The 19,557-nt window shown below is 43.1% G+C and overlaps 1 protein-coding gene across 1 annotated transcript in view; it reads left to right on the forward strand.

The window, feature by feature from the left end:
- Nucleotides 1–19,557, forward strand: part of sema6cb (semaphorin 6Cb) — a 111,646-nt gene that overhangs the window by 57,486 nt on the left and 34,603 nt on the right. The window contains exon 4 of the mRNA XM_029451084.1: nt 18,625–18,825. Coding sequence (XP_029306944.1) covers nt 18,684–18,825 — 142 coding nt within the window. The 5' untranslated portion in view covers nt 18,625–18,683. The remainder of the gene's footprint in view (nt 1–18,624; nt 18,826–19,557) is intronic.

Consider the following 19,557-nt stretch of genomic DNA (forward strand, 5'->3'; position numbering starts at 1 on the left):
ATTAATGAGTATCAGTGTTGATATATAAAGATTTATGCACATTCACCGGGTCAACAGCAACACGGGTAAAGTCTCGTACTTGAGTCTCAGTCAGATTTATATGACGTGTAAAAACATCCTTAATGTGTGTCGGCTGCCTCAGTGAAGCATCATAGGTGCTGGTGTGTTAATAATCAACATGCAGCCCAAGAGAGTGTTTCTAGTGACAACATCAGGGTGTGTGTGTGTGTGTGTGTGTGTGTGTGAAGCTTCTGTTTGTAACAGGAAACCAATCTGCCCATCATGGCTCCAAATGCAGTTAACTATACAAAATACAGGATGTTTTTAAATGAAGGCTGTTTGTAAATGGATCAGATTCTCTTTTCATTCCAAACCTGCATTAGCTCTGTGGGTGGGAGGACGGGGGGGTAATTGCTGGCTTTAGCTCTTCTTACCTGGAACGTGACGAGATAACTTTCCCACGGTTGCTTAATATTCAGTGAACCTGTGAGCCCTGAGCGGGGATATCGATCAGCACATGTGATGTATTCCCTGCCTTCCTCACAGGCATTTGCGGAGTCATCTGCGTGGGAGTAGTGATGCTCCCTCAGCACCTCAGACCGCCAGAGAAAACACAAGATACACGAAGAAAACTGAGAAAACAAAAGAGCAAATGTCTCGTGTGGTTGACGCCCTTTCAGGGTTTTCCTCTCGAGCAGTGAAAATAATTATTTGGTTATTGATTGTCTTGTGTTGGTATTCAACAGTGATCTGATGAGCTGTATAACTACAGAGGAGAATATCGACGTTCCTCTGAAACACGTCTTTCAGACTAATATTTGGACTTCAAAGGAACTTTCTGCTGACGTTGATGTTTATCAACAGATAATTAGCGTCACGTGGGAAAACTGAGGTGATGCAACGTCTCGGGGCGAGTTAAACTCGCCATCTATGCAAAAACAAAAAGCACAAGCCTCCCACAGCATGCAATGTTTTATGAGATGTCCACATGCTATTAGACTCTCCCAGCTGCTGGACAGGAGCCAGGTTGTTACAAGAACACACAAATGCAATTGCGTGTCCGTGCTCGAACACAGACGGCAAGCTGTGAGGAGAAAACAGCACTCGGATTGTGATAACAGCTCCTTCTCTGTCAGCACAAACAATCTGCAGGCCTCTCTCCCACTAACCAGGGCCAGTGTTTACCCATGCCATATTCATAGTGAAACAAAAGGCTCCCAGAGCATGGAGTGCAAAAACAAATGTGCAGCTGAGTTTAAATAGATCCTCTCCCTGTAATGGCAAAGAAATCCTTTTTAAGAGAGCGTGACTGCTTCTACACAGACACTGCTGCACAGCACGCTCTGAACATCTGTATGAGGAACAAGGTTCAGCTGCTTTACTGTAAACTCCTCTCCCCCCTGAGCAGAGCGAGCCTTGTGCTTTTGAGGTTTTTAAACATTTCGCACATTTGCGTAATGATCGCTCCACGAGGTGAAAGTCAGGACGCCCTCCGAAGCTGACTCGAGGCTGTTTTTTTAATTACAATTCAAATGTCCAACCGTTGAATACATATTTGTCTATAACAACATGTACAGGTCACAAAATAGTGACTCTTATTTTAGAGTTTAATTTATGGTAATGTTCTATTGAATAATGTTTAATAATCCAATTCCAATAAAGTTCACATACTGGCCCGTTAAAGTTCTCTCAGTTGCACCCTTCAGATAACTCCTGTGCACATCACAATTGATCTATTTGGACACTTGGCTGGCGTCCAGGATGGCAGCTTGAGATGGAATAGGATCTCTGTTGTTTAGCTTTTGGCTGTTTGCACTTGTCAGCTTGACACCGTCTCACTGCACGCGCTCGCTAAAGAGACATTTTGTTTTTGGTGCCAAAACGAAGCTGGACTCGGATATTCTTCCTGTCACAAATGAGCTTTAGATAATTATATGAAAGTAGTTGCCGTAGGTCATTTGTAGCATCACATCAGCCCCGTTTCCTCTAAACCGGGTGCTTGAACACTTGTTTTCATTGTGTCCAGTTTGTGTACAATAAGGTTCATCCAGAAACTATTTATGAGCAACAAAAGTTAGCATTCTGCTGAATCGGAGACGTCGGGGTGCGACAGAAATGCATTCTTTATCCGAACAGAGAGACTCAAGTGTCAGAAAGCCACGCAGTTATAAACAAAACTTCTAAAGTTATTTTGTAAAGCAGCAATAGATGCTGCCGTTTCAGCCTCGCTGCAGCCAGAAGAGTTGGAGGCGAGAGGCTCAAGCAGAGCGCAAAGCCTGCAGGTTTTAATGACAGAATGTGCTCCGTCATTGAGAACACTGATTAAAGAGCCTTTGTGTCGTGGTCCGGGCAGCGGGAGCATATGGCCGCAGGGCTTAAGCACAGAGAAGACATCTGCAATTCCACACGACTGAGACAGAAGCAAGGAAATGGAATAACATTCCAGATTAAAGTGAATCTACTTCATTCCTCTTCCAGAGAAAGGCTTAATTTGTAAATGCCACCAGTTTGAGTTTTTAATCATAATACAGTGGAATATTTTACACCGCAGTCAGGAGCCCAAAATATCCAAGCCTCATATCGTAGTCGGCTCTTCATTTGTGAGAATGTATTTTATTAAACACCCTACAAGGTAACAGATCAGGCGTTAGCAGTGTTGTAGGATGGAAGTATGCAGCCGTCTGTCGTTGTTGTGGCTGTAAATAGTTTATTAGTATGTTTACAGTGTTTGTTCTTAAAGCTTTTCTTTATTCCCCCTGAAAAGGAATATATAGATCTCTTCTGTGATTCATTTAAACACTTTAGTTGTGATCCTGGACGGCAGCCAAAGTGAAACATAACTGATGTAACTTTCACATAGTTAAAACGATGAGTTGCAAATGTTCTTGTTCAGTTTGCTCTCGTGAGACCTTCACTATTATTTCAGGACACTTTTGCACAGAATTGAACATGGGAATGTTTCTTAACGTTGCATAAAACCGACGAGCGTGTTGAGTGATATTGTGCGTGCGCAGTACACAACCTAAAGACCTCCACACATGCTGTTGCATAATGACTCGTGTGCAGCTCCACATATACAGGATATTGATTTTGCTCCAGATACAACAAGTGTTCCCTCAAAAGGCGTCATGACCATCGTTTTAAACTCTACTGCTGGTAATTATGTCTCAAAAACATATACGCTTAACTCACCCAGGTACCCAAGGAAATGCAGCATAAATACATACTTGTAAGCGATCGAGCTTCAAAAGTAATGGTAATTTATTCTTTTGGTGTAACCTGCACACCCCACCATTGTCCCTCTGGATACTGTACTGATGCTGTAGCTGTTGCTTAAATTAGCAGATTCAGAGTCCTGTAAATACTCCAGAGACTTCCTCGAGAACTCCAAACAATTCCTTTCTGTGTATTATTCTGGCTCCCCGATCTACGCTTTTGAGTTCTTGTGAGTTTTATCTTCCTCTGTGAACAATCTCATCGCTGCTCTTTGTGAGGCAAGTGAGTGTCGATTATTGATTAAAGAGGATCATTTCTTTACAGCCCTCACACCGGTTCATCAGTAGCCCGTGTTAAACCGAAGAACAACATGGTGCCCGCTCCACAGAGGCTCGTACATGATGAAAAATATGCAGCGATTACAGCATCAAGGTCGTTGTGGCGGAGCGTTTCTCAAGAGGCCTGAAAACTCATCTGCGGAGTGAGCAAATAAGGCCAGGTGGCTGATGAACTCCAGGAATAGTTTGACAAACCCTATCACCAGTGACAAATTAAAGTGTCAGCGGACGCCCTACGTGGCATCAAATTTCCTGTGTTGTTCCACGATAAGCCCCGCCGCAGATATGAGCCAGCAGCACATGGCTGTCTGCAGAACAGACTGAGAAGGCTTTGAGGACAGGCGTACTGTAACAGGAGACCCAGGCAGATGCTCATCTCGGAGTATTGATTGGGCCAGACGTCCAGGCGACTGTTACAGGGACCGACTGAGGCGGGCGGGGCTGCCGGCTCCTCCTCCTTCATCCCCAGATGATAAGAACCGTTTTGAAACCTTGACATGACATACTGTCGCATAGTGCCAGTGGATAAAAGAATGCGTTTCCTGGCTGCATACATCCTTTTGCTATCACACATTTAAAGATACCCTGCCTCCACTGTGTCAGTCAGAGATACAGGCAGCTTAAAAATATGTTTTCGCTCAGTGCTCATGTCGCACAGCCTGTCCTTGTGTTTCTCCTTTGGAGGCTTTGTGTCACTCACCTCTTGGCTGCCACAGTTCAGTGGAGAACTGTACAAGAAGAACGACTAAATGCACAGGAAGTTGTCAGAGAGGCTGAACGCATTGTTGTGGGTTCAGTTGAAGGAGGAAGTAAGATTTCTGATGTCTGTGACGAGGGAGAGTCATCATCTCAAAACGCACGACTTGATGAGTCGGGTATTTTAATAAAGAAACTAATTTGACAAGCAGGTAGAGATGGAACAATATATAAGAACTCTTGTATTGTACAGCTGAAATGGGAGAAATGAGGTTTGACCGTTTCACACTTTTTCTTTTCTCCAAGCAACTTTGAAGTCGGTGAAGTTGAGCCAGAAATCTGTCCTCTGCTTTTACTTAAATAATAAGACAACCATCAGAAACTGGAATAAATAACAACTCGAGATCTATAAATGCAAAATCAGGATCAACACATTCTGAATGATTCAACCCTATATATATATATATATATATATATATATATATATATATATATATATATATATATATATATATATATATATATATATATATATATATATATATATATATATATATATATATATATATATATATATATATATATATATATATATATATATATGTGGTGGTGGTGGTCTAGTGGTCCGGCTTCCAAATACAACACCAGAAGGTTGTGAGTTCAACACCACCATTGTGCCCCTGAGAAAGGTACTTAACCCCCGAGCTGCTCCAGGGAGACGTTCACTGGATAAGAGCGACTGCTAAATGACCTGTAATGTAATATATATAGTTTTTACTTTATTGCATTACTTGCATTGCATAAACTCAAAATTAGATTTATCAATTGTGAAATTGACATTTCCCAGAAACACCTCATACTGTATATTAAGACTGCAAAGAGTCACAATCACTACAATCAGCTGTTGCCTGAGAACTAAAGACCTTTGACAATGTCTGCCAGAGGGCGCGATACATCATCTACAATGCCTTTATGTATACAAGCATCCCATCTCTGTGTCTCTCTCTCTCTCTCTCTCTCTCTCTCTCTCTCTCTCTCTCTCTCTCTCTCTCTCTCTCTCTCTCTCTCTCTCTCTCTCTCTCTCTCTCTCTCTCTCTCTCTCTCTCTCTCTCTCTCGCTCTTATACACAGACACATTCAGCCTCTTGTCAAGGCAGCCACAAGAGTAATGGCCCCGGGTCTCCTCCTGAACACAGACTAATGAGAATCTCAAATCCGACAAGCAGAGTGCATTTATCACGTACTCGCACTTAATGACACCACCACCCAGGCTCAACAGCACGCTCACGCCAGTATCTCGCCCTATTTGTACCCTCGCTTTCCTATTATTCTTATAGCTGCTTGGTCAAACCCAGTGGAGGGATGAACGGAGAGGATGGGGGGGGGGGGTAGACGCCGAGTCAATAGTACGTATGCTTGCAGAAGAGAGCTTTTGTTGTTCTAATCTGTCTTAATTCTTCCTGTCCATCTTGTTTTCCTCCCCAGCCCTCCCAGTGTGAATTGGTCTATTCTCAACTTCTTTTATTCTCTTTGTGTCGGCTTCACTCGCGTCTCTAAAAACCTGAAATGCTGATGAGTGGAACACTTGGGCTCAGGAATGGCGAGGGAGTCGACAGATGAATACTACACGTGCTGCTCAGATCTATCACTATGAAGTGTTTATTTGTGGGGCGACGTGAAGCTTTGAACACGGACTCCTGACGCCAGGAACTTGAAACGCGTGTCTGTCGAGACGAGATGGACTTTCAAATGATAAGACACCAGGCGGTGGTTATTAAGCAGCATATTGCTTATATTTAATGATTGAGCGAGCGTTTTTGGTTTTCTTTCATTAAGATTCTTACATTAACATGCCTCCTTTTGTTTAATCTTCACAAACTGGAGATGTAATGAGTCAGTAATTACTCATGTCAAGGTGGAATAATGACATCCGAACTACAATGCCTGTATTATCCTCTGCAGTGATGTTTATGAAGGATTGTTTGGGCTCTAATTAGATGTACTTCTAAGCGTGCCCTGCCGCCTTAATGACCATTGGGATTCAGACAGAGATGAGGGTTTATTGTCCTTAAGTGCTGGAAAGGCAACAGTATCGAAGTCTGAAAGTCTGAACCTTTCAGTACATTTCAGTGCTGCCGAGGCCGGCGAATGTCCCGAGTTATCAGAAGAACGCTGGACAACAGTGAGTGATGCCTCTGTCGTGCTTCGGAAAGTGACTCAGATTAGATCGGTCAGATTAGCAACTGGGTCTTATGATTCGTCATTTGTCAATTCGGGACACGGGTTGCTTTCCCCCCCACTCTGACCCCAACAGCCGGAGGCTTGAGGTACAAGCGATAGCAAGAAGAAGCAGTTTGTACACACAGTATGTGAATGTTTATCCATCTGAGACAACCTAAGCTGCAAAGGGACGTTATATGGTTGTTATCTCAATAAGTGTCGCAGGCCGTTATCTCAATAAGTGTTGCGGCTTTAAAAAGTTTCATTTTGGGACAAGGACTTCTAGGATGTGTAGCTCAGGTGTGCCTCGGTCCTCAAACTATTTCATAACTCTGTCTCCACTAAAACAGGTCAATATTTGCAGCAAATGTTTGCAGTTAATAGCAAATACAGGATACATGCATAAATACAGGTCTTCATGACCTACAGTCGATACCCGCTGGTCGGGTAGATTTCCTAAGTGCTCGAAGAATATGTTTTTGTTTATGTTGTCTGCAAGCTGTGTACAGCCATCAGTGTTTCCCTCTTCCACTGTAAACCACCATGTTGTCAGTAGAGTTTCTCATAGCAACAGAATCTAACAAAGAAAAGGTACTTAAATAATCCCAATGGTGGATCCTAGCAATGGTCGGTTTTATATTTTCTACTCTGACTGGTCCTTAAAGTAATTAAGCACTGTTGGTAATTGGGCGCTGCCTGTGACGCTCGGTGCCGATGAAGCAGGACCTGCCGGTCTGAATCTGAGTGGTGGGATTGATTGTCTGGCTGATTCCAGGTCAGTGAGCTGTGAGACCCTGTCACCCCTCCCCCTGCTTCTCTTCCTCATTTAGACGTACGGTCTTTCTCAGTCTGTCACTGTTCATGTTCCATTCCTCTGTTTCGTGCCCCGGCTCCTACTGTCTTTCTCCCCTGCTCCATGACACGGTGTAGCCTCTGATGAGGTGCGAGGAGCCCCACTGCTCCTTGCTGTATGATGGCCATTGACTTTTCTTGGGAGAGACGTAGTTGTTGGAGCTATAAAACGAGATAAACCGAGCTTGAAAGCTTCTGGGTCTTTCACTATGTGTTTAGATGATATCATCAGTGTGAGACGGCGGTAATAAAAGTGAGGTCAGCTGCCACTGTGGGCTACTGCCCTGAAAGGTAGCACAGTCCTGATAACACTGCTGTCTCTTTTCATCTGTCCTCTTAAGGCTTCTGGTGCGTGATGAAGCTGACGTGTGAATGTCAGGTTTGAGAATAAAAAAAGGGTCTAATAATTGGATGCATGCTCTACGTACAGACACTGTTTGTCCCTAAGACAATGATAAAGTGTTTAATCTTCCTAGGAACAGTGAAGCACACAGGCATGATGATGCCATTATCTCTGTGAGGCACTCTCGCCGAGAAGCCTTACGCTTACCCTTGATTTATATTTCCCTTCATCAGCATCGACCACTCAGATTGCAAAAATCATTCATTTATAAAAGCAGGACTCGCTGCTTTTGTTCTTGTTCAACTGAAATTCACCAAATGTACTTTTGTCACACATTCCCATTCTAGCTTCTCTCCCCAGCCCCCACCCCCCTGCTCCTCCTTATAATCTTGTTGGGGTAATGTGACAGGGATGGATCTTCCGGGTGACGGCTGTGTGATTGCCTCTGCTAAAAAGGGATAAAGGCAGTGGAAGATTTTTCTCCGCTATACATCTTCCTTTGATCAATTCTCAACTACTGTGCCTTCATATGTTTTATATCTTAAGTAGTCATCTTTGTTGTGGTACACTTCAAACTGCTTATTTTGTCAAGACTAACATAAATAAGCACGAGGCTTGCATCATGGTGAAATAAAAGATTTTCACTGAGTGACGGCGGCAGTGATTGGTGAGGGAAGCTAGGTATGTGATATCTTATCCCTTCAGCACGCGTGTTCCCTCATTTGAATGAGCAGAAGTTCACAAATATGCCACTCAAAATTCACTTTTCGTGGAGAGGGAATAAAAGTTCCGGCTGATTGATAATTCATGCAGGATGTCTTTCAAAATGGGAAGCGCAAAGAGTTTGAAATGCAAACGGTGCAGCAAGCTAATTGGTACCACAGGGGAGATATAGATCAAAGAGCCTCTGTGTTAATACAGAATTCTCACTCTCTTTTTGTCAGCTGCTGTGTGAACGGACACAAAGCCACCGTGGTGTCCTCAAATCGGTGGTCCTCAACTGGAGCATCCTTTAGCGATGGCAAGGAAATGGTTGCATGTGTATCCCCTCAGTTAAGCACATGAGCAGGCTGTGCATTTATAGGCTCTGATTGAGTCTTTTCACATCAGGTGAATTTAAACGAGACCCATGAAGAGCTGCTTGCCCAGGTCCTTTCCATTTCTTCACATCTGTCGTCGGGGAGCTGTGGCTCTGACTGGCTTTCTGTACACTTTTACAGTATGTAAATCTGAGTGGCCAGTGTGGTGCATACCAGATGGTGATTTCTTTGTTGTTTTTTGTGGTCAAGCTCCCTTACATTCGCAGTCATCACCGCCCTGCTGTCTTATTTAATGAGGTGCCTCCAATTGCTTACCTGCAGAGCAATGGTCTGTTTAAAAGCTTGCTTACATTCCATACTCTTTATTCCTATTTCTATTTTCATAATCAGGCTGTGGCACAGATAACGGCATCACAAGCATGTTCAGCTTCCACCCTTCAGAAAGTCTAATTGTTGTCGTCTTGTTGGGCCAGTTGTACTGATCTTTCTTTTTGTTTCTGAGGATTTATTGAGTGTTTTGTGCCAACCCTCTATATATGTAGGCAATCCACATCTGTTCAAAGTGTAGACCAACCACTCTGTGCTCCTGCCTGCACGTGAGTTTGTGTCTATACCTCAGGGGAAGCAGGGAGACCAACAAACATCACTAAAGCCTTTAAACACCTGCTTGTCGTTGACCCAAACTGACGGGGGTCTCTTAGCTTTGGTTTAGTCTGAAAGCCAATCTCCTGGCAACAAGAAAGAGTCACCTTTGCTCCCTCCCATCTTTCTCCCCTCGACATATTAAAGCATGTTATTAGCATATTTTCATCCTGCCTGGTCTGTTGAATATCTGCTACATCTGCCTAGCTTGTGCTTCTCTTCATGCCCTTGTAGGGGGTCAGCAGTTCTGTGTGAATCAGGACGAGCTCGGGCAGCACCATAGTGCGTAAAGTGTTCTGGGACAGCAGATTATTTCTGCTCTTTTCTGTTGTTTTGGCCGAGCAGACAACAGTGTGCAGCGTTGAAACAGGAGTATTGTATTTCCATGATGTGCATACAGATAAACAGTTTACAGGGAGAACACTGATATGACTTTCAAAATACCTGTTCATGGTATATTATTCATTTCAAAACATCCTTGCTGATGTTTTTAACTCCACATAAATTCCGGCTGCTGTCTTTCATTTTCCGTGGGGCTTAGTGCTGCGTGACATGAGATTACCTGATGTTGATTTTAATTTTCATACGCAGTTGTTTCAAGTTAACGTCTTTGCCAGTGAATGAAATGACACAGCTTCCCTTCTTTCAGTGATTTATTTTGCAATTTCACTCTGTAAAGTTATGGCACTCAAACACTTTCTTACCCACTTCTACATATTCCCAAAGGGGTTGTCCTCGAGTCGATAAATCGGCCGACTTCAGCTCTTGGGTCAGATTAGTGTCCCTGAAATAGAAAGGTAAAAATGGAAACTCGTATACAGAAAACAACAACACTCAGACTGCGTTCCTCTTCTTGCTCTGCATTTCGCAGCAGTAGCCTCGGGAGGTATCCAATTATGACGCCCTTGAGGGAATGACAGTGCTTGGATTTCTGTCAATACAGGGTTCAGGTAGTGTTTCTCAATAACATTGTGAATTATTGATGTCAGAGAGATTGAGAAGGGAAGAGGGTAGTTAACGTTCACTTTTATATATGAAGAGGAGACCGAGGGATGAGGGAGATAGGTAAGCACAATTGCTGCCCAGCATATATTAAACTGATCTGTTTTGATTAAGTGACCCCGAGGTAAGGCCCATTTGAAAATGCCATAAGGACCGCAGAAGATTGAAGGTGCATCCTGAGTGACAGGAAGCACAGACTGGTCAGGGATTATAGGCGTCTCTGAAGATTAGTCTAAATAATTAACAAGAGGCAGATGAATGAAGTGGAATCCACTGGTGCATGACTGATTCTTCTTCCACTGATAGCCCTCTGGACTCTTTTTTTTCCGCCCATTGCAAATAGATATGAAGACGATGGATGACGCCTGCAGCGGTTTGCACATTGATCAGAGAACCGACTCACTATCTCAGTCCTGCATAGATCCCCATGTGTGAAGTCTGGCCAACCCGCTGTCTGTAGAAAGGCCTGAGCGTAGGTCTAACTGGAGGCAGTGCTTCTCTTCTGAGAGTGATACCCATGCACAAAGCAATTTTGATTATTATTGAACACAGGATGTTCAGTGAGACACCAATATTTGCATCCTTGTTCTCACAACCGATGGTGTACGTCATATCGGTGCCGTGCTGAAACCGTTTTCAGAACTTTTGTTGTCTCTCGCTGTCAGCTTGATTTTACTTTGACATCAATCCTCTGATGATCTGCTATGGAAGCTCAAGTTTTATAAACCAGGCTTTAATCTTTGGGGATACTTCAATGAGGACAGGGTAGAGTAGTCTGACACGGGGTGACAGTCAATGGCCTCTGCAACAGGACGACCCATCACTTGTCTGAACTCTGTGGGCGCTGAGGTTGAAACAGCATTCCCCCGGGAACAGACTGAGTGGCATTGATTGCAAGGAGGGTCCCAACCTCCCGTGACAGACACATCTCATCCTGGATGCCATCTTGCCCTCTCCCTACGATGGCACAATGCAGACACTATGAGAATGAGACTACATTATACTGACACCAGGCAGTTGACATACTAATCCAAGAACTAAAGTACTTCAGGGACCATTGATTTTCTATTCTTGGTAAAAGGCAAGAAGCCAGACATCACTCCTCTTCGACCAAAGATGCTAATGGACTTTTTAAAATGTTGCCACAGTGATCCCCTAAAGTCATTCTGTTCTTGCGACTGTAGGGACTTACCGAGTGCATATACCGAAATCTCCAGCTCCTTCATCTGACATGTTTGTAGCCATCATGTCTCCCCTGTGACAAGTGTTTATACAAAGCATATGCATGGTCAGTGACGGGCAACACTGGAAATCTAAACTCTGACATTGGATTTAAGAATGAAAGTGACAGATATTAAAGCTACTCACGCTGTTGGTCATTGTGTTGGACTTTTCAATGTAAAAGTTACCATTTATTTCTGTCAAACCTTACACGCTAGTATCGAATGTTTTCAACACCTTTTGTATCTTTAATGTACAAAGGAAAAACTAAAGTCCCCATCAGAGCCCACTGGAAAGGTTTGGAGCAGGCAGCAACATCCGGGTCTGAAAAGTGAAGCCAATGCAGAAATGCCTTTAACTTGCTGTCTCTCTAATATCCAGCAGGGGGCAACTCCACTGGTTGGAAAAAGAAGTTTATGAGAAAATGACCCTACTTCTCACTTCATTTATGGAGTTTATGGTCTCAATCGCCAGTTTAAAGTCTTAAAATACAGCACGATGTTCATTTTGTAAATGATGGTCCCTTTAGAGTAAAGTAGTCGATAAAGCAGGGTATGCTTTAGGAGGGGGCTACTCTCTGTCTTTCATTGTGTGTTTTACAGTTCATGAAAGATAACATTTTGACCATCTAAAAGTTGTACTTTGCTCCACCCTCTCGTGTCACCTCAAAACAAGATGGCGACGGCCGAAACGCCAAACTCAAAGATTCAAAACCGTAGTCCACAAACCAATGGCTGACCCAACAGTGACTACATCCAGTTCTTACATACAGTCTATGGTTTGAATCAGTGATTTAAAGGACATTTAATTTTCCTTAGAGCTCCGACCAGGTTAAACATTTTTGTCCTAAACGTTGAACCTGTATCAGTTCAGTGTAATCAACGACACAGTGCCACAAACGGTTCTAATAGCGGGTTAAACTGTATTGAATTTTTTAAAGGCATTGATAATCAGAGCAGGTTGTAACTACACTAGAATGAACTCCTTTGCACCGCATGTAACAACCGTCTGAAAACCAGCCCATACAATTCACCTCTGTGTCCTGTGGGGATTGGTCTCTCAATTATTGCCCAATGCTCCTTGATCCCAACTCCAATTTGCCGCGACAACGTCTACGTGGTAAGCCATTGGAAATGTAATTAGCAAAGTTTCTCCTGTCTGAGAGGGTTGAGTGCAGAGGTGAAATGACTGCAGGGTAAAGGAAAGCATTGCTCCAAACAGACAAAAGGGACTCCAGATATTTATGGTCGGTGAATATGAACCATCAATTCTAATTTCTGAGGTGCGTCACTCAGGAATTTGTATTTTTAAGATTAAGTTTGAATGTCAGCTATGACATTGGTGCAGAGTCGACTCGGGAAGGACGTGAGCGAGGAGAGAAAAACAACTGTGTGCAGATGGTGATGTGCTGTGTGATCCGTGTCATGGGACTGCAGTGAGATTGGTGGTCTGATGAACCTTTTGGGGAGGGACAATATGTCTCAGGCCTTAACAATGAAGTATTTGTCTCACCATGCACCATTCATATCATGTGTTGTTTTTCCTCCTGCCACATTTAAATTCCCATGTCATTGTTTTGACAATAACAAAGAATCGTCAGGCAGGTTTTTATATACGGATCTGGCAAAGCAGTCAAATCTAAGCAACTTGACTCCCTTATTATTTCCTAATGCTAATGGAAACTACATTTTAGTTATCAGTATTAATGGATTGTTGGATTAATTGATCAATATGTGCGTCTGCTTTAAAAGTTCACTGTATAAGATGTGTATAAGCATTAAAACGATGACCTAACATTATCAACAGAGTGAAGAGGTGACAGTGTTGACGTTAAAGACGTCTGTGTTGCAGAGATATCTACTGAAGTTAGCATGCTAACAGCTAGCTGCGCTCGGTCCGGTCTTGTAATACCACTTGTTCCTCTAGAGGTGATAGTGAGGCACTGCAGCTCCAGTCCGCCTCAGTACAGAGAGAATAAGTACAATAGTCTCGTCTCTGCCTCCCGGACCCAAGCCAACATACAAACTATTAAAACGTAACGTTACACAAAACCGTACAACTGTAGAATACAATAAATATGACAAACTACTAAAACTATAATGTTAACAGGGTAACATACTCTAGTAGTAGAGGTGAAATACTGCCCCCTGTTTATTTGGAGCAGGTGGCTCAGAACTACACATTGAACCTTTTTAAAGGCTTCTGTTAAGATATCTTCACAACACAGCAAGGAAGAGGAATTGTTGTTGGAGCAGGTCAGTGAAGGTGTGAAGAGCGTCATGGAGACACTGATGTTACCTGATGTATTTATAAGCACCACAGCAGTGGTATGAACTGTTTAACACCGCCACTCTTCCACTATATTCGACAGCCAGGTCTTTGTTGTCCCCTTTTTGCTCGTGTACCTTTTCTTTGTGAGTGCTGTGTCTGTTGCTTTAATACAATTATTCAACGTCCGTTGTTTCTTCAATAATACCTTTCGCTTTACTTATCATTCCGGTTGCCATATTCATAGCGCCCATTTTAAATCAAATCAAATTTATTTGTATAGCCCAATATCACAAATTATACATTTGTCTCAGTGTGCTTTACTGACTGTACAGGTTACGACACCCTCTGTCCTTAGACCCTCTGTCTTTAGACCCTCTGTCTTTAGACCCTCTGTCTTTAGACCCTCTGTCCTTAGACCCTCTGTCCTTAGACCCTCTGTCCATAGACCCTCTGTCCTTAGACCCTCTGTCTTTAGACCCTCTGTCCTTAGACCCTCTGTCCTTAGACCCTCTGTCCTCAGACCCTCTGTCCTCAGACCCTCTGTCTTTAGACCCTCTGTCCATAGACCCTCTGTCCTTAGACCCTCTGTCTTTAGACCCTCTGTCCTTAGACCCTCTGTCCTTAGACCCTCTGTCCTCAGACCCTCTGTCCTTAGACCCTCTGTCCTTAGACTCTCTGTCTTTAGACCCTCTGTCCTTAGACCCTCTGTCCTTAGACCCTCGCATCGCACAAGGAAAAACTTCCTAAAAGAAACCCCATAATTAAAGGGGGAAAATGGAAGAAACCTCAGGGAGAGACTGAGGAGGGATCCCTCTCCCAGGACGGACAGACGTGCAATAGATGTCGTGTGTACAGGATAAACAACATAGTACAAATACAACATTTGACAGAAAAAATTTAGGAAGCGGTTTTGTGGTGGCCAGCTGAGAGCAGAGGCTAACGTGGCTAATTGTGTCTGAAATTATCGAGGAGTCCAGGGATACGCTTATTCATTATTCTGGCCAGTGTGCACCACAAATATGTCAGAATGGAGGATACTGGGGCTTAAAGATTTCCACAGCCAAGGGGCTGAGAGATATCCAAGTGCACAGAGGTGAGAGGTATACTCTATTCTGTGGTTATCAAAAGCCAGTGGATTAGCCTCGCTGCCACAGAAGCACCGGTGTGGTCGGGGGATATTGGCGGGTGATTCTGTATTGGGATTATGCGCCGCTGTTTAGTTGCATGCAGCAGGAAATGGACAGGTGCAGCTCGGTTGATTGAAGAAAATAATTTAGGATTTTAAATGTGACTTTTTATGGGACTGTTATTCCCAGCCAAGTGTAGATCACATTTACTTGAAAGAGTTTATGTGTGAATTCTTGGACTCCCTGGCCAACTAATAAAGACTCTTATTATTTAAGTCTCATTTCTGCATTAACGCAATTGACAGTCTTGAGACTCCAAACTTCTCTGTGGATACATCAATTCACAGACGCTGCGCTGTCGGTTAATCCAAATGAATGTCAGATAATCAATGGAATGCCAGCGTCCCAGAAAACCCCTTTCCTCCAAAGAGGCCCAACTGCCAATGTCTCCCAGATGGCTTAACAAGTCCAGTTCATTAAAAACAAAATGATCCGAGCCCTCCCATCCAAACCCTACAACACAGAGAGCAAACACGAGATGAGATAAGCGGTGGCTTATTTCCCTTCGACAGCTGTCTGCTCATCAGCCGTCCACTCCCCCCCCCCCCCCCCCAGAAAGTCATTAACTGATTAGACTTTGTGTTAGTTTAGATTAAGAAAGTTTAGAATTCCAGAGGGAACATGCAATGTTGACACATTTGCATGGGAGGTAAACATGGGAGCTTAAGGACGGCAGGTGTGTTTTGTTTGAAAAGGTCAAATAGGATGAGCAGCCATTTTACTCCAGCTGTACTCTCGGGACAATGTCAAAGCTGGAACAGAACTAAATCAGAGCCTTAACCTTTAGTGTGGGCATTGTTGTGGTTTTAACTAATTTAAATGTCAGGAATTTGCTGAATATAGTCGTTTCCTAACCGGTCACTGCAGAACTAGTGTTTTTAAATGGGGCTTACTGTTGATACAAATACCAAGTTTATGCTTTTTCCATACAAAACCTTCATTATTATAATACATAATATACAGTCAATACTTATCTTGCTTCTCATAAGCCAGACTTCTCATATACGCAACATTTTAATGTCATCTTAACAACGAAGATTGTGTTAACATAACAACATAAAAAGCTGTATTTTACGAGCAAATAAAGAATCTGATGGAGCGTTCAGTGCCAACTTTCAATACTTGACATTCTTACTTCATGTTCTTTGTTGGCACATACATCACAACTACACAACATGAATGTAAAAGCCAAAGTTTCCTGTGGTGATGAACAAACTACACAACATATGGGACAGAAATGTACTGCATGCAGTTTACTGTCAATATTTGGGAAATAATTCCAATCTGATGGATCAGTTCCTGACGCAGCATATCTCCTTTTGTCAAAGGAGTTGAGTGAAGGCTCATAATTCGTTTTTACATGATCACAGACCTTTACTCTTACTGAGCCAACTCCCTCTCTGACTGGTTCCCTTCTGGAAAACAACGTAAGTCCTTGACAGGTCAGACGAACCGGTTCTACAGCAACTGGCAGCCAAAGGAGGTTGTTTTTGTGTGTCAGGGATGACATGTACGTCTGTTAATGTTCCGCTTACTGACACTCTACATCTTGTAATGAAAGGGACAATCGATTCCTTATGTCTGTATTTGAGATACCCCACAGTCCCTCATGGTGGACTCTGTTCCTTTTAGTCTGTAAAGCTTGCTCAGGATAATAAACACGTCACTAAGAGATGCATGGTCTGCATGGTTTGTCTTGGCTTGTAGTCGAAGTGTTCGCTTCAGTGTATAGGAGTGCTCTTGCATAAGCTCACTGTAGTTGTCTTGTTTTGCACACATCATCATCATCATCACACTCTGCTGGCTGTCTTCCTTTAGCTAAGTACACAGGTTGTCAATAAATGATCTCTGCCTTCCTTCCTCCCTTGGTGTGCTGCTTTTGTTTTCAACGTCTGTGCTCAGGACTCTTTGCATGGCGTTTAACTGCTGTTTTGTTTTTGCACTACCAAACTACTTTCAACCCTTTTTCTTCTGCCCTGAATGTTTTTGACATTTTAAGGGATTTTCCTCCTGGATTTGTCTCTAGCGGTGATACCACAACAACTTAATCTATGTTCACAACACATCCTAATCATGACATATGATGCTAATCCATCAGGTGTAGTGTCCTCGTATATATCGTTGTTACTCCCAAAGTAAACTCCAGCAGACACCCGCCCATTCCCCTCCATTTACTGCGTTGTGATCATCACTTGACCTCATTGCTAAATGCGGCTTTCTCCACTGCATTTAAATGAAGCAGACTGTTATCAATATTGATGACAGTTCATGTCTCTGTTGACTTAATTTTCTGCTCCTACTTAAAACCATGTGGCCCAGGACTCATTGGCAAGCAAAACAGTACATGCATTTGGGAAAGCTTGTAAGGACCCCTGTGGAGGACGCGTTGACCTAAATAAGTTGGTGGTGCGCACAGGTCATCGCAGTTTGAAGTTTGTTTCAACAAATCCCTCCGCCACCCATCTGTTACCGTCTCTTCCCTCAGATATCAAACAGATGTGGAAATTAACATTTGTGCACAATCTCAGTGTTGCGAGCTGTTAATTATTTCCACATACTTGCAATTGCAATTATGCAAAGCAATCACTTCCTTTTGTGTCTAGTGATTCGGTATGAATGAATCACTTTACCAGCCAACGTTTTAGTGAAAGGATGAACCATGTGTGCGTCTGCGAAGGTGTTTAGAACAACAAGTGCTGCAAATATAATGGCTGTGAGTGCAAAGGTTACCATGAAGAACTAATTTTAATATCTGGCTGCGGTGCAACAAACGAATACGATCAGATTGGTGTGCCTTGTATAAACGTGCATAGCAGAAGTATCTCATGTCTGCATTGTGATTTTTAATGCATGCATTTAATTTTATAATAACATTATTAAAATAACACATTTAGATTTGTGGAATATGTGATTCCTTTTATAGCCTTTTATTTGTATTTTACTTTTCTCTCATTTGTTTGTACTTTAATGTACTTTACATGATTCCTTTATTTTACAATTATAGCTTAATGTGTCCATCAATCTCCATTTTCAGTTTTTCTAAATGGCTTATCACGTTGAGGCTGTAACCGATCCCAGCGTGTGTTGAGTGGGATGCTGGGAACAGTACACCCTTAACCTGAGTAATTAATGCTACAATCATCGCCCGGTGTCAGGACGGGTGGAGCGAGGCGAAGGCGAACCTTTTAATTGTGCCAAGTCACCTGTGAAAGACTTTGCAGTGAATGAGGCTGTGGTCCCCGTGGTCAGGCCCGCCTCCTCCCCCGGTGGCTGCCCTCTCTCCGTGTCCACTTCTCTCTCTGACTCCATCTACCGCTTCTTCACGTGTGTCTGCACTCTCACATCTCAGCAGTTCAGCGGACACTCAATCACTGCGCCGCATTGACATAAGGCATTGCATGCTAATAAGAACTGAGCTGCCACCTTTTAACATTGTTTATTGTTTATCGCCTGATTGTTATTTTATTTGATTTACTCGCACAATACAATTCAAGGGTTCGGAGAAACGTAGTGTACTCCAACTGCTAGTGTGAGCTGGAGCAGTATGTTTTCATTGTCCACATGCCCTAACTGTGATAACCCCGCGTCTCTCTGCAGGTGGGAGGTGAGTCTGCTGTGGGCCATGTGTTTCTGGTGAGGTCTCATCTTCTGCCAAAATGAGGCTGACGCCTGGCTCGCCTCGACCCGTCCTGCCAGCCATCCTGGCTCTCACCTTAGCCGCCTTCTTACCTCGGCTGTCCTCCGGAGCCACGCCGTTCCCCCAGGACCTGGAAGCGATCAGCATCGTGGGCAGAGAATGTAAGTTCAGAATCTGTTGCGTTGCCATGGTGATCCTTGCAGGATTAGAAGTAAAAGTAAAGCAAGGGTCGCCAAGGCGAAATATCACCACTTGGGAACACGGCTTATAGCAGTGGATGTGTTTTAAGGGCATGTTCGCAGCAGGAGGTTTATTCGGCTGCTGGAATATTTCTTTATTTCTTTATTGTTGCCGTTTCAGATCGGTAACACTATCGGCAACATGCATGAAAAACCTCTCGGAACAAGTATTTTAATGTGTTATTGGCTTTTAGTTGCACCTTAACTAACTAAATATAAAAGATAGAGCAAATTGTTTACAATGGTTTGGACTGAAGACGACACTACGTTTGACTTGAGTCTAATATATTGATATTATATGATATCAAATGTTTTTCAGCTTAACCTGGTCGGTTCTGTTCGGTCCGACTGACGTGTTCGCCCGGTTGGGTTGCTGACATGAAAACTATTAATCTGAAGAATGAGTTAAACATGAAGTCCACGACTTCATGTTTGCACCTGTTGTTTTTATACGTTAGTGTGAACACAACACGCAGCAGAATTCAAAAGACAACAAAGGAAAATGTTGTCCTTGGTTCACACCTGCTAAACTAAACTAGAGGTTTACAAATATAAATGTATATATACACACTACATTGAGGTGAAATTGGCTGAATCACATTAAAAACAACATTTTCACTCGTGTAAAACAGCAATGTTGATAACAAATGTTGA

Source organism: Cottoperca gobio, chromosome 16 (genome assembly GCF_900634415.1).
Source record: "Cottoperca gobio chromosome 16, fCotGob3.1, whole genome shotgun sequence".
NCBI lineage: Eukaryota > Metazoa > Chordata > Actinopteri > Perciformes > Bovichtidae > Cottoperca > Cottoperca gobio.